Genomic DNA, 15,149 nt, shown 5'->3' with positions numbered 1-15,149 from the left:
ATAATAAAGTACAAATAAAAACGAGATGATCACCTTCCCAGAGGAGAAGCGGAGCCGCAGCGGGTGGGGAAAAAAAGACTGTAAACATATTTGCCCGTCCCTATCCAACAGCAGCCTCAAAGCTACTGCGGAATGAAATTATGGGATTTCATAGTATCGTATGTTTGTATTGTTGAGACAGTCACAATGAATGAACTGCCTATATTTTATGTGTCCAACAGATGGCGTTTCCCATGTAAACTCGCGGCAAAAAACATTACATCGGATGTATTTTATTCTGAAGTATTTATTCGGAATGATCACCCTTCATGTAAACGTAGCCACAGTTACAGAGTAAAAGGCACGTGAAATTCATTGTGCGTTACAAAACCCATACAACAGCTACAGTCTAGTGTCAAGTAATCTATGTAAAAACTAAGTGCTTAAAACTATAATCTCTAAAACTAAAACTACTGAAAGTGCAATATCTCAGGTGCAAAAATGCAGAAAGCCACTGAGTGGTGCGCTACGAGCTTGTAGATCTGAGCTATGAGCTAGTAGATCTGCTATTTTTCAATAGCTAAATTATAACATAATGTTTAAAACACCAAAAGGGGTTCCCGTCCAAAATGGATTAACAAAATGGAACTATGGTTGGTGGTACGCTTCAGAGCAAGCCTGACGGAAACCAATAGAAGATTTATGGCAAGTCTTCTGTAGCTCTCAGGAAATACCTTTTACTTTTTGGAACCGAAAAGTGTTTTCTACACTGCTCTTGGACGGGTTCTGCCCCGGTTCTACCTATGCCGGGAGAGCTCGAGAGGGAACCTCTTCTCGGAGCCAATAGTGGAGGGTGAGGTTCCAAACGGGGCTAATGTCAGTGAGTTTCCAAACGGGGCTAATGTCAGTCTAGCAAGTATACGGTATTTTGCCTACTGAAAGGTCTAACAAGAACTGCTTTTCTCTCTTTGTTTCTCAATAAAGGCATTTCGCTCACATCTGGTTTGCATCATGTTTAATTGACTATACTGTATGCTCTATTTTTCTACCTACTAGAATCGCCAAAGATGGTTCTGGAGAATGTAGTGAGCATGCTCAAGCTGCACCCGGGGGGCGTTCCTTTAAAGAAGATGGCCGAATTCTACAACAAGACGTACCACCACAACCTGTCCGCGTCTGCCCTGGGTTTCAAGTCCATGGTCGGACTGGTCACCTCCCTGGACAGCCTGGTCACCTCCCTGGACGGGGAGCTGGTCTTCCACGTGGCCCACCGGCCTCGAGGCAGAGCCGGGGCGGCAGAGGTCGGGAACGCGAGCGCTGCGCTGGCGTCTGGGACGAACCGTCCGGCAACGCCGCAGAAGTCCACTTCAAAAGCTAAACCACTGTCTCCGGCCCCCGGCGCCGCCTCTCTTCCACAGTCGGCCACCGACTTGCACTATGGCCCTCCTCCTTCCACGACAATTTCCTTCGGCGGTCCTTTGGGTTCCACCGCGCCCGTCGCCTCTTCAACCAGCTGCTCTGCTCCCCTCGTCTCGGTCCCCAACGCGTCCAAGTCAAGTGGGAACCTGACGCAAGAACAATTATTACAAAGGGTCTTTGAGGTCAGTTAGCCCATTCTGAGATCGGATTCTAAAAATGTCTTCTACATCCTGACAGTTTTCTGAAAAAGCTATGTTTCTATGTCAGTTGTTCTTCGATTTTTCAAAAATAGCAGACCTACAAGCTTGTAGCGCGCTATGAGCTTGTAGATCTGCTATTTTTCAATAGCTAAAGCATAACATAATGCTAACACCAAAAGGGGTTCCCGCCCAAAATGGGTTGGAGTGGAGACTTGGGGGTGAGTGAGTGTTGGGTACAACCTGTGCAAATGACTCTTAATAAAAAAAAAATATATCAATATGTTACAGGTGATAAAGGCATACTCCTATGCCAATGCCTCACTGGATCAGCTACAGAACTGCTATTTTCTGCACTTTGGCGAAAAACTTCCCCTGCAACAGTACATGTCTGTATATGAAAGCTGGGAGGCCACCAGGAAACAGACCACCGCGCCTGCACCAAAAGGTTCCAATCAAATCATTATTCTTTTTTAAATTATTCACGCAAGGGAATACAGTTGTAAATGTTAAATCTCTCAGAACAAAATGACAAAATAAATAATTGATGTGGTCATTGGGCATGAAATGTTATGGACATTCTGCACCACTGACCATTGATATCAACAGTTACCCAAACCGTATCTACAATGATCTAAATTCTAACATTCCATAGAAATAACTGACCAAGCATCAGGACCAAATGTTGACCAAGTGATGGCTCCGCTAAAGCAACCTGGAGGTAGACACACACACACACACACACACACACACACACAGTGAAAAACATGCATGCATTATTTTAAAAAGTTGCCATCACATCCAACATGAAAATGTTATTCCTTTCTTTCTGCATATCTCAGCCACACCGAAAAAACTCGTGAAGGATGATCACCAGCCCGCTCCGTCCAAACTCACGACCGCCGGGAAGCCGAGCGACCCGGCGAGCACCTTGATCAATCAATGGAGCACCCGGCCTCCGTTGATCGCTACCCCGCCATCCGCAACCCCGCCCGTCCTCCAAGCGCCGGTGTCTGTCACCGCCGCGCGTGACTCTGACTTCCCGGCCCTGTCCGAGCTCGACAAACTGTCCAAGACCCAGCAGAGGAGGCTGCTGAGAGAAGACGTCTATAGAAAAGCCAACGTTCTCCCAAAGGAAGAATACAACGCCCAGCTGAGGGAGGTACACGGGGCTAACATGCGAGCGGCGGATGTACTGATGGCGGAAGAGGAGGACGTGAAGAGCAGGAGGCAGAAGAGGGTCCTGGATCCGGACATGGTCAACAGTTTGATGCAGGATGTGATTCGAGACATCGCCACAGAGGGAGAGTTGGTCACCAAAGATAAGGTGAAGAAGAAAGTCCCAAACTAGCTTATCCTAGCATTTAGGCCTGACCTCGAAATTAAAAGAAAATCTTCTAAATCCTCCAGTTTTCTGAAATAAATATTTTCACAATCTGCTATCTTTGAAAAATTATGAAAATATTTATTCATAAATAAATAGCTCATAGCTCATAGCGCGCCACTCAGTGGCGCGCTATGAGCTTGTAGATCTGCTATTGTTCAGTAGCTAAATTATAACATAATGTTTAAAACACCAAAAGGGGTTCCCGCCCAGAATGGGTTATCCCATTTAGACTTTTAGATTTAGAGTTAAAAACGTTCACTTTGAAAGAATATATATTCAAAGATTTGCGCCACATTTTTATGATTTAAAATTTTTTAGTTTTTAGCTATTTTTCAATAGCTAAATTATAACATAATGTTTAAAACACCAAAAGGGGTTCCTGCCCAAAATGGGTTAACACCCCGATCGCCCAGTTCACCGTCCTGTCAATTAGTAACACCCAGCGCCCAGGACGAAACTCTTAAAACGTCAATAACTCTTGAGTGTTTTGGCTATATTTAGCTGCTACAGCCACATCCGGGATAACATCCGGTCCGCCGGTAAAAGTGCTCCGCTACTATAAATGTAAATGGCCGGGCGCTATGATTTAATGGTTTAAATCGCAGTGTTAATAGACATTTGGTAGGATTCCTGACGTTTTCTTCCCTTTTTTCCCCAGGTGATATTCAGGGTGTGCACGTTGATGCAGGTTCCTTCGCTGGAAGCGGGCAGAATCAAACCCTGGCAAATACCAGCTCTGAAGGACCTTCAGTATCTCATCAGAGAGATCCACATGTTTATCGAGGTTGAGACACACACACACACACACACACACACACAATCAAGCGATTCAAGCATATTGATTGATTGATTGATTGATTGAAATATTTTTTCAGAATTAATTACAGTTTGCAGAATTACAGTACATTTCAAGCACAAACTCAATACAAAGACTGTTAACTGTGAGTGTACGACCCAATTAAGCATTACACTTGTTTACAAGAGGGTCCACCATGTTCAATTCATCAAAACATTTAGAGACGTACAAATAGACACTTCTATATAGTTAAAGAACAGAACAGGAATTCATCATAAAGGAAGCAAAAAGGGAAAAGAAACGCATCATATCGTATGTTTGTTTGTACTCTAAAGTGGTGTTATCTGTGTATCAGGCTACAGAAGCGGCGGCGGCCATGTGCACGCTGTACGAGCTGGGCCAGTCGCTGGCCGCCCTGAAGGACAAGAAGCGCTACGAGGAGCTCCACCTGGGGCCCCTCTGCAAGCTGCCGCTCATCCACCGCATGTTCAAGATCGACAGCAACACCAAGGACGATGACATCCACCAGATCGAGACCGTGGACATCCTGAGGGTGCGACTGCTCAATTAAGCAATAATAGTTTTAAATTGGTGTTTGTTTTTTTCTTTCCAGGTGGGGTTGAGAAATGGCTGGGGCTGTACGAAACCTTGCTGCAGCGTGAAAGCATGAGTTAAAAAGATAGTATCAACCACAAGCAAAAAGGTTCTTTATGTAGACTGCATTTTGTTTCGGTTCAAGAGCAGTGGCACAAGTGGCTCTGAAAGATATTTTTGGGGCTTTTTTGTATTTTATTAATAGTTGTACAGTAGGTAGACACTCAAACCCGCGACACGCTGTCATGCTGGATTACCAGCCAAGGTGCCTGGACCGCTAAGCCGACCCAGGCCCTCATGGACCTTAATAGTCTGTAGTGTCACTTCCAGCTTCCTCCACAACATTGTTTTTGAGATTGGATAGAAAAGGACTGAAGACATAAGATTCAGAAGACATGTTGTCGTAACTACAGACGTTTGTGATGCAATATACAGAATGAGTATGCGGCCACAGTTTGACTTGAATTTCACTATTATGTTCTCTTTATTGCAGAACCTGCGCATGTTCAGGAGGACCCAGTCGCAGAAGAACAAACCGAAGATAGACCTGGCGGATTTCATGAAGTACCTGGCTGATCACTACAACAGCGACTCTCCCTATGAGCTGGGTATCAGGATACACAGCATGGGGTTGCCCATAGCGGTGAGAGAGACATGTCAAAATGTATAAGTTTTTTTTTTTTAATACTGTTTTTATTAGGCATTTTTTGTATATGACAACTTATATGACAATCTTTGACAATACAAATTAGTTATTCAGTTACATAAAATGAAAGATAAAGACAGATAATGTGAATTCCACATACAATACATAATAAAAAAGATATATAAATGTGATAAAAACGAAAAAACAAAAAAAACAGTTAAACAACGACAAATGTGAACAGACAAACAAAACAAAGATCACAGGACAGACACTCTTGCTCTCAAAACTTTCCCAACACGTTGTTGTAAATTAACTGAATTACAGACATTTCTTTTTAAATGAGAATAAATAAAATAAAATAAAATACTCAGTTCCTTTTTTTTCTTTACTTTTCTTTCCAATTTTCTAATATGTTATCTATTGTGTAGGAGGGGTTAGCGTGCACCTATTGAAATGGTCAATGAAGGGTTGCCATGTCTGGTAAAATTTATCTTCCAAAATGTATAAGTTAATGACGAATTCATTAATAACGAACGAATGTAAAATAGATGGCATGCTATGTAGACAGATGCCAGGTCATTGTAGACCTGGCATCCTGTAGTGTGTATAGTCTACATAGATTATAGATTTTTCTTTCTTGAGATTACACTGTTTTAGACTGGGGATAGGTTCTTTGTTTACCTATGATCCCAGAGCACTATTTCTGTGCCTTTGATGTATTACCTTGTGTTTTCCTTGCTTACTGTAAATCGCTCTAGTAAGTGCCTAAATTGTAATTTTAAATTGTATTGTAGGCAAACGACAATAAAAACACGATCAGTCACCATTATCGGCTACTATTGAGTGGCCAATCAACACTATTATTATTATTATTTTGTCCTCTCCAGTCCCTGATAAAGGTGACTCGTCAGGAGCACCTCTACCTGCAGCAGGCCCAGGAGGTCATCCAGAGAGAGCTGGAGGAAGAGGCTCTGGAGAGGATGAGGAAGATAAAGAGGAGCGTGATGGAGCCCGCACAAGGCCCCGTCATGTTCTCCTCGCTCGGCGGCGCCGAGCTCCGGAAGAAGTACGTCTCTATGACGGCGGCCGAGGCGGTGCTCGCGGTCTTTACGAACGCCGCAGAGGTCTTCAGCCCCAAGATGACCAAGGTAGGACGAATGGTATATTGGACTGGGCGATTGACCCAACTGAGAATGTGTTGATCATTGGTTCATATTGCTTCATCGTTGTTGCTTTTAGAATACTAGGCCAACGTGCTTTTAGAATAGGACAAACGGAACTCAAGGTTAGGAGGTCACTCGGAGCTCACACGTCTTCCTTTGTTGCCGCACATCTCCTTTGACCAGAATCCTCATCAGCAATTATAAATTCTCCTATAGAATATATAGACATATCACATATCTGGTTGCATTTTATTGCTTGGAATATCATCATCTTGCTTGCTTCACTCTGGTTCTGGACATTTGCGTTAACTCGTCAGGGATTTGAGTGGCTATCGTGCCTGATATGACACCCTAGCACGGTGTCCTTTTATTTGCCCCTTTAAAAGACTGGGTGATGATTCCGCTAAGCCCCTCACTATGTGCTGCTGCCGGGGAGGCTGACTGTCGACTGTGAACAGGGAATCATAGCGCGGCTCGCCTCCTCTCCACTCATTAACAGAAATGTCACCCCTTCAATCTGCTAATCCTTTAACGAGGGACCGTGGCATATTTGAGTTGTTTTTAGTTTGGGGACGCTGGCCAGTTTGTTAGCATTTGTGGGTAGCTAAGCTGCGCTGGCTTGGAGATGTGGAGCCTGACCCTGTGATGTTGACAAACTTGACAGTCGCCGAATGTAAATGTTGTGGCGTTAAATAGTTCAGCTCTGTGCGACTGCAGGCTGTTCATTATCCATAACAAATTGCTATTTTCACAAAACCCGTTTCTCGTTTTAATCTTTCATGTAGACATTTCACATGGGAGCAAATCTCCCTAAAGCTAGAAATGAGACAGCCAAGACATTGTTTTTTGGTCTGGGTGACACTTTAATAACCCACTTTGTTCCATTCATTAAGAAACTGTTATGGTATCAGAGCAGCTCGGGCCCGTGGGTCAAATCTCGAGTGAATTATTTTCTAAAGAAAAAAAGCATCAGCATTTGTAGTGATTAGGATGATTGATTTATGATCATGTTGATCACAAATCAAGTCCTCACTTGTCATGAAAATGTACATGTTTTTGCAGCAAGTACATTTTTAGGTTCTTACTAATACATAAATCGGGAACATGGAATGGCTTGCAAGTAACTGTGTCAACTCAGGTCTTGACAACGTTTTTTTCATCACTGATCAGTTTGACGAAAGTCATCAATCCATCTTCAGATCATCCTGTACTTGAAGTGTACATGGTGTTCCACTTTGAAAAAGAGCCGTTTCCTGTTGTTGTTTCCAGATTGAATAGTCCAAAGTCACTCAACATCTGAAGTCTGTTAGGTGCTTTATTTCAAGGACAGACTAAGGATTATAACTCCAATGTCTGCCTCAGTCTACTCCCAGGACAGTCTAAAGGTGCGTTCAGACTTGAATTTAAATATTTGCCGCGATTCGTCCCGTTTTTGCTGTGCCAGGTCGCGCCGCTCCCGTTCACAGCGCTCGCGCAACTTCTCGTCTTTGCATTGACTGTGTATGTAATCGCGCCGCTCTAACCATCCAAGCCTGAACGTACCTTTAAGACGGCTAGAACTAGAGATGCGCCGATAATCGGCCAGTGATCGTGATCTGGAGAAACGGATCTTTTACACCATTTAAGTGTTCAGTCAAATCAGTCAGATATATAGTATAACATCATTTTGCATTTTGTGAGAGGCCTAAACATTCTCCCCACACACAGGAACAGTTTTGACGTAGGTTTGACATATAATTATTTTGCAAATATAAAAATTTGCAACATTTCACAAGATCGGTATCGGCTGATCATGAGAATAACAATCGGTGATCGGTATCGGTCCCAAAAAACCTGATCGGAGCATCCCTAGCTAGAACCCCAATGTCTATTTCAGTCTGCACATACAGTACTGTACTTACTGTGTCCTGTTACTGTAAAGACTGAGTATCACACACACTGGATAGACTGCAATGGTGTCTGATGATGAAGGCCACAAGCTGAAACCCGTTGGTCTAACAATAACCCATTTAGGCCTGACGTCGAAATAAAGAAAAAGGTTCGCTCTGAAAGAATATACAGTATATTCAAAGATTTGTGCCGCATAAAAAAAAAATAGCGGAACTACAAGCTCGTAGCACGCCACTTGGTGGTGCGCTATGAGCTTGTAGAATGTAGATCTTCTTTTTTTTTACCCTGGGTAGTAGCTGAGCACAAGTGCTCATTTTCAGCAACGCCCTGCACATGGAAACACACACACACACACACACACACACACACACACACACACACACACACATTAAAACCTGGGAGCTGACCAGTACAACCACAGTCTTATACTGTTGGCCACTAAGTAGCTCCAGGGGGAGCAGTTGGGGGTTCAGTGCCTTGCTCAAGGGCACTTCAGCGGTGTTGGGTGAGTGATGACAATCACTTCCCCACCCAGAGTTTTCCTGCCCGTCCGGGGAATCGAACCGGAAACCTTTCGGCAACAAGGGCGCTCCCCTAACCCTTAGGCCACCGCTGCCCCCTAGATCTGCTATTTTTCAATAGCTAACGTATAACATAATGCTTAGTTAAAACACCAAAACGGGTTCCCGTCCAGAATGGGATAAAGTTGTTCTATATATTTCAAGTGTTAGTGGAGTTCTGACCTAGTTCTAGACCGTGGACATTTCTGCCTTCTCCATGCACCTTGGAAGTATGTGAAGTTGTGCCAGAAAGTCCCACTCTGGAAAATGGGTCCCTTACTAAGACACAAGTGCAGTCATATACACTGGTGTCACCGTCACGCTGACTACATTACTGGCCTTCACTTGAACAGTGGACTGCATTCATATTCCTAAATCTATACACCAATAGCGTCTGTTAATAGCTGCTCATACGTCATGCAAGACCCCAAGTCTGCTTTGACTTTGGTTGTTGGTAGCTTTATTTAAAATCTGTGTAAGCTACTATCTATTTACTTACTTATTTTCCATTCTTGAATCTTCAATGTATCTGTATTTGTCCTGTGTTTCATACTGCGGGGATGCTATGACAATTGCATTTTCCTCGTGTGATCAATAAAGGCTGTGATCAATTACTACATACTAGGCCCCTTACCCTAGCCCTTACCCTAGCCCTTACCCTAGCCCTTACCCTAGCCCTTACACTAGCCCTTACCCTAGCCCTTACACTAGCCCTTACCCTAGCCCTTACCCTAGCCCTTACACTAGCCCTTACCCTAGCCCTTACACTAGCCCTTACCCTAGCCCTTACCCTAGCCCTTACCCTAGCCCTTACCCTAGCCCTTACCCTAGCCCTTACCCTAGCCCTTACCCTAGCCCTTACCCTAGCCCTTACACTAGCCCTTACCCTAGCCCTTACACTAGCCCTTACCCTAGCCCTTACACTAGCCCTTACCCTAGCCCTTACCCTAGCCCTTACCCTAGCCCTTACACTAGCCCTTACCCTAGCCCTTACCCTAGCCCTTACACTAGCCCTTACCCTAGCCCTTACCCTAGCCCTTACCCTAGCCCTTACCCTAGCCCTTACCCTAGCCCTTACCCTAGCCCTTACCCTAGCCCTTACCCTAGCCCTTACACTAGCCCTTACCCTAGCCCTTACCCTAGCCCTTACACTAGCCCTTACCCTAGCCCTTACCCTAGCCCTTACCCTAGCCCTTACCCTAGCCCTTACCCTAGCCCTTACCCTAGCCCTTACCCTAGCCCTTACACTAGCCCTTACCCTAGCCCTTACCCTAGCCCTTACCCTAGCCCTTACCCGAGATATTTCCCCCTAGCCGCGGGGGGTACTGCGCCCTGGGTGCGTTTTCACATTTTTAATTCACTAATAAATTCATAATTCATTTACAATTTGTTAAACTGGAAAAAGGGCTTCGTTAAGACCTCCATATTATTATGGTCAATGCCTGTTTGAAAAGTGGGAGCGATTGGTGCAATCAGTGAGGAGATACGGCAGTCACAGTGACAGACAGACACACAGACAGACACACAGACATTGACTGAATTATAGTATGATGATAGTATGATGATGATGATGATGATTGTGTTTGTGTGTGCCTGTGAGTACTACCCTTGGGTGATAACAGAGTTATATTTGTGTATTATCATTCTTTTTAAACAACAGCGCGTCATGGATTTCCTGCTGCTCGTATCAAGTGACCGCCTGTCGACGACCCTTTTCCAACTGGCTATCTGCGGCGGGTCGCTGGCGACTCCGCAGGACCTGGTGGCCAAAGAGAAGCCGTCCAAGAAGACGGAACAAAACAACACTGAGGACAAATCCACCGCTGCGCCCCCGAGTGAAGGTATCCCAAACACAACACAGGTTGAGATCATAGAAATAAACTAAATGTGTAAAACGGACAAATTCCGTTGTCTGTTGAGCGACTACAGGAGATTAATCTATAAATAAGTCGCTGAGAGGCGATGGGATGGGCCAGGTTGTCAGACGCGCTCCGCAAACAAAAGGATTTCGCTGGGTCCAAAACAATGCGTTTAAGGTGTTTTATTGAAGCAAGGTGCATAACTAAAAGGGTGCTCAAACATAAAGCAAAGAGCCACAGCGATCAAACGTAAACAAAGTAAATAAAATAAAGCAAAATAAGCGCTATAAAGCGGTCAACAAAAGTGCGGCTTCCCACACACCCTCTCTCTCTCTCACTGTGTGTGAAGCAGGTGAACTACAGTAGGTGAGGTATTGAATGAATCAGGTCCGCCCCTATGCCCGTCAATTATCCACATTAATCACCATTGACAGCCCACTCATTTCATAGACCAAACATAATAAACCAATTCATGGCTCCTACAGTGTCTATGGAAGAGGACGTGTTCAAGCTGTGCGTCTGTCATGCGATAGGATGACGCATTAGTCATGTATCCATAGCAATTAGGAATCATCAGACACCCCAGCAGAGCAGGAGGTTGTGAAGACTTTTTCTCTCACCTTTATTCATTCTTGAAGGTCAATTGAGAGCCAGCTCTCTTTTCCAATGACGCCCTGATTACAGTAAACATGGCACACAATTTTTAACGCAAATAACGCAAAAAAGCTAATAGTACAGCCAGGTCTCAGGGTATTCCTCAGAAGTCTTTTAACCCATTTTGGGACGGGGAACCCCTTTTTGGTGTTTTAAGCATCGTGTTATGCTTTAGCTATTGAAAAATAGCAGATCTACAAGCTCATAGCGAGGCACTGAGTGCCGCGCTATGAACTTGTAGGTCTGTTATTTTTGAAAAATCGTGAAAATGTGGCACAAACCTTTGAATATATATTCTTTCAGAGCGTTTTTTAAATAAAATCGTTGCTTCCAGGGAGTCCCTGGAACAACATATTTTCAGATGGGGGTCAGCCGCCAAGTAAGGGATAATATCTGGCTAGGCGGTCATTGTCGGGAGATAATAATCCCTGGGTTGTGAAGTTGTCGATTGTCGACGCTAGTAATGAAAGGCAGTTCAGAACTAAGACATCGGTTTATCTGTTGTGTTGTTTGTTGGCAGGAGGGGGGGGCGTTATTTAATGGAACGACTAGCTTTCCCTCCTCTGTCCCTCAGCCGCTGTCAAGCAGTACCTTAAGGACAGCCTGTCCAGTCACAGCTCAGCCGTCAGCCTGGCCCACATTTCATCCCTGGAGAAGAAGTTGATTAAACACTTCCAGGTCAAAGAGTTCCCGTCTCTAGAGAAGGGCACCTTCCTGGAGTTCTTGGTAAAACACATTCAGGTAGGATCTCCCATACCAGAAAAAGACAAAAAAAAAGATAAAAACTTACATCCTCAGATATAGTTCAGCTGTAACTCTTTCCTCTGCAGGTACTGCAGGAGACGGTAGGCGGCGCTGTAAGCCTGGGAGGCGTCAGCGCGGAGTCACAGGGCTGCGGCTTCAGACCCAGCCGACAGGATGTGTTTGAGTTCATCAAACAGTGTGGGGCCAGCGCCACCGCCAGTGATGCAGACGCAGTGAGTCACTAACACAGTGTTGATGTCTTCATTTGTCTTTTTGAATTGAAGACGCTCACGACGCATCGATGAAGCCCGTGTTTGACGGTGCACAACGCCGTTAAACGATGAAATATAAAATAAGGGTTTATGGGTCTGATTTTTTTCATACATGTGCACACACACCTACGTTATGAGACTGGGTATGTAAACGTGCACTAATGGGCCAGTCAATCTAAGCTAAAAAAAATAATTATCATGGTAAATTCAGTGGGGTTTTTTTGCCTTATATGTTTATAATGCTTCTCCAACTTTCAACCCCTGAATTTATATAATACTCTATTTTTAATATGTTATTTGGATGACCCTAAGGATCATAAAAAACATTGAATGATTACTTTTGCAATTTCTTTTGGGTCAAATCTTAGATTGACTGGCCTACTAGGTACTGATCCACACTCCACAGCTCTCCTCTCAGAGGCCCCTTTTCCACCGGTTGGTTCCCAATGGTAACCGGTTCAGTTCTTTTTGGTTTTTAGTCCATGAGCCAGAGCTCCAAAATGGAAAACTATACACTATATTAAATTGTTTAGGATCAATACAAGTAAATTAATAAATGATAACCCTTCCACATAGTAGCTTTATCATATTTTCGATTATTTTGCATGTTTTCCTACATAATGCCTCATTTGCATATTTAAAAATGTAAAATTTGTAATACAATAAATCATTGTCTTCGTGTAAGTACTCAATTGGGGAAATTTCATGGTGATAATAATCTAATATAGGTATGGTTTTGCCCACTCAATTCATAATTAACGTTTAAATTTTGGAGCTCTGGCTAATGGACTAAAAACCAAAAAGAACTGAACCGGTTCCCATTGGGAACCAACCGGTGGAAAAGGGGCCAGAGTGTGCAATATGCCTTTTATGGAATCAATAATTAGATTAAGTTGATTAACCCATTAGAACCATAGCAGATGTACAAGCTTAAAGGTATATTCAGTGATTTCACTCAAAAAACCTTAGGTTTCGTTTTTGGCCTGGGACCCAACCTTTCGTCCAATCAGGATAGAGAGTCAAAAACGAAACCTAAGGTTTTTTGACCCCCAGGGGTTAACTGGGGACAGGGAGGAACTCCTTATATGGTCAGCACACTCTATAGTAGGGAGGATTATCACAACAAAACAAAAAAATAAGTGATATTTGAATTAAGTGAAATCACTGAATATACCTTTAAAGCAAGCTTGTACATCTGCTATTTTTGAACATTCTTGAAAACTCTTGAAAGTGTGAGAACTACTGATTTAGAATGTAGAATTGGCCTCAGGTCTTTAACCCATTCTTGTAGTGTAGGTCTGCTATTTTTTTTTTAATCGTGAAAATGTGGCGCAAATCTTTGAATATTTATTCCTTCAGAGAAAACGTTTTAACTCAAATCTTTGCTTAGGGGGGGTCCCTGGAACAACATATTTTCAGATGGGGGGTATTTTTGAGGGTCCTTGACATGAAAATGTTTGACTGACGACATGAGGTTTTTCAGAAAACTGTCAGGGTTTATAAGACATTTTGTAGAATCGTCCTCGGGTCTAAACGGGTTAATGGGCTAAAATGTTAATGCATTTTATCTAATGGGTTAATTGGTTTGAATGTATTCACTCAGTTTAGTCCACACGTCTCGTCCTACTGCAGCTGTCTCACATTGAGCGTGCACTGAGATCCCACTATGGCGTGCATGACAGTCGTGACCTTGGGTTTGGTCCCCTGCGGACCTTGGCAGCCCTGGTCCAGCGCCAGAGAGACATGTTGATTGGAGGAGGACTGAGCCAGGTCTACTATGAGTCAGCCCTGTTCGCCAAGCACAGCAGGTAAACGACAAGCTAGCGGTTGTACTGCTGAAATCCTACAGATCCCTCCCGTCCCTTGTATGTCGAAAATACGATATGTCACTTCTTTGAATATGAATCATCACCTTAACCCGTTCTGAACGGGAACCCCTTTTGCTGTTTTAACTAAGCATTATGTTATACTTTAGCTATTGAAAAATAGCAGATCTACAAGCTCATAGCGCGCCACTCGGTGGCGCGCTACGAGCTTGTAGGTCTGCTATTTTAGAAAAGTCGTGAACATGCGGCACAAATCTTTGAATATATATTCTTTCAGAATACTTTTTTTTTTCATTTCGACGTCTGGTCTGAATGCGTTAAAAAATTTTATATACGTTTTTGTTAAAATGGGAAACAATAATTGTACTGCACATACTGTATGATTGTTGGTGATAAGCTGTTCACTAAAAGCTAGAAACTGGAGAAATCATGATTTGTTACTGAGTTCTGGCTATCCTAAAAGTTAAAGTCCCCCTCTCTCCCCCCGCCTTTTTTCCATACTGTACACGTTTTCCCTTTTTTTAACTGTATATATGATGATTTCCTTTTTTGCATAGAAGTGTATATAACATCTTTAAATGTTCTGATGAATTGAAAATGGAGGACCCTGATGTAAACAAGTCTTGTGCATTTTATCCTACTTTCGTTAAACTATCCATTCCTATCAATCTTATCAATGAATCCTGATTCTCTCTCCCCTGTCTCCCCCTCTACTTTCTCTCACGCCATCCCACCCACCCACGCTGCCTCCTGCTAGCAGCGCCGGGGCTCTGTGTGAGTCAGTGGGCCTCCTCGGGGAGGTGTCTCAGACCCGGGCCCTGGCCAGTCTGCTCTCCTGTCCCCTCCTGGAGGATCTGGGCCAGTGGAGTCAGTGGGAGCTGGTCTTCAGGCCTCTCCACGGAGCCCTCAAAGACTTCATCGAAAGGCACGCAGGTAGGAATCGGGGACACCGCTGCGGTTAAGATCATTTTGTGCATTGTGCTGCATTTTTTGCTTTTGTCTATATTTAAGTCACCCAATTCTGAAGAATATACGCGAGATATGCTGTGTACCAGTGGCTCCCAAACTTTTTATCCTGTGACCCAAAAGGCAAATTAGACATTCCTCTGGGACCCAAATTTGTGAAAATGGCAGATCTACAAGCTCACAACGCACCACTTCAC

The 15,149-nt window shown here is 43.8% G+C and overlaps 1 protein-coding gene across 5 annotated transcripts in view; it reads left to right on the top strand.

Moving 5' to 3' along the window:
• The window catches only part of LOC310874523 (uncharacterized protein), a 63,053-nt gene that overhangs the window by 4,646 nt on the left and 43,258 nt on the right, over positions 1 to 15,149 (top strand). For 4 of the 5 annotated variants that reach the window (XM_083787359.1, XM_083787361.1, XM_083787358.1 and 1 more), the window contains 13 exons: positions 1,036 to 1,580; positions 1,887 to 2,043; positions 2,251 to 2,316; positions 2,438 to 2,922; positions 3,641 to 3,766; positions 4,134 to 4,331; positions 4,866 to 5,015; positions 5,906 to 6,166; positions 10,292 to 10,472; positions 11,719 to 11,885; positions 11,975 to 12,121; positions 13,793 to 13,968; positions 14,744 to 14,919. In XM_083787359.1, the coding sequence (XP_083643485.1) occupies positions 1,036 to 1,580; positions 1,887 to 2,043; positions 2,251 to 2,316; positions 2,438 to 2,922; positions 3,641 to 3,766; positions 4,134 to 4,331; positions 4,866 to 5,015; positions 5,906 to 6,166; positions 10,292 to 10,472; positions 11,719 to 11,885; positions 11,975 to 12,121; positions 13,793 to 13,968; positions 14,744 to 14,919 (2,835 nt within the window). The remainder of the gene's footprint in view (positions 1 to 1,035; positions 1,581 to 1,886; positions 2,044 to 2,250; positions 2,317 to 2,437; positions 2,923 to 3,640; positions 3,767 to 4,133; positions 4,332 to 4,865; positions 5,016 to 5,905; positions 6,167 to 10,291; positions 10,473 to 11,718; positions 11,886 to 11,974; positions 12,122 to 13,792; positions 13,969 to 14,743; positions 14,920 to 15,149) is intronic. The other variant, XM_083787360.1, reaches the window with a different exon arrangement.

This window comes from Protomyctophum parallelum (assembly GCF_964188405.1).
Source record: "Protomyctophum parallelum genome assembly, chromosome: 17".
NCBI classification, from domain to species: domain Eukaryota; kingdom Metazoa; phylum Chordata; class Actinopteri; order Myctophiformes; family Myctophidae; genus Protomyctophum; species Protomyctophum parallelum.
The sequence above is the reverse complement of the archived record's forward strand: the minus strand, read 5'-3'. Positions and strand labels throughout refer to the sequence as shown.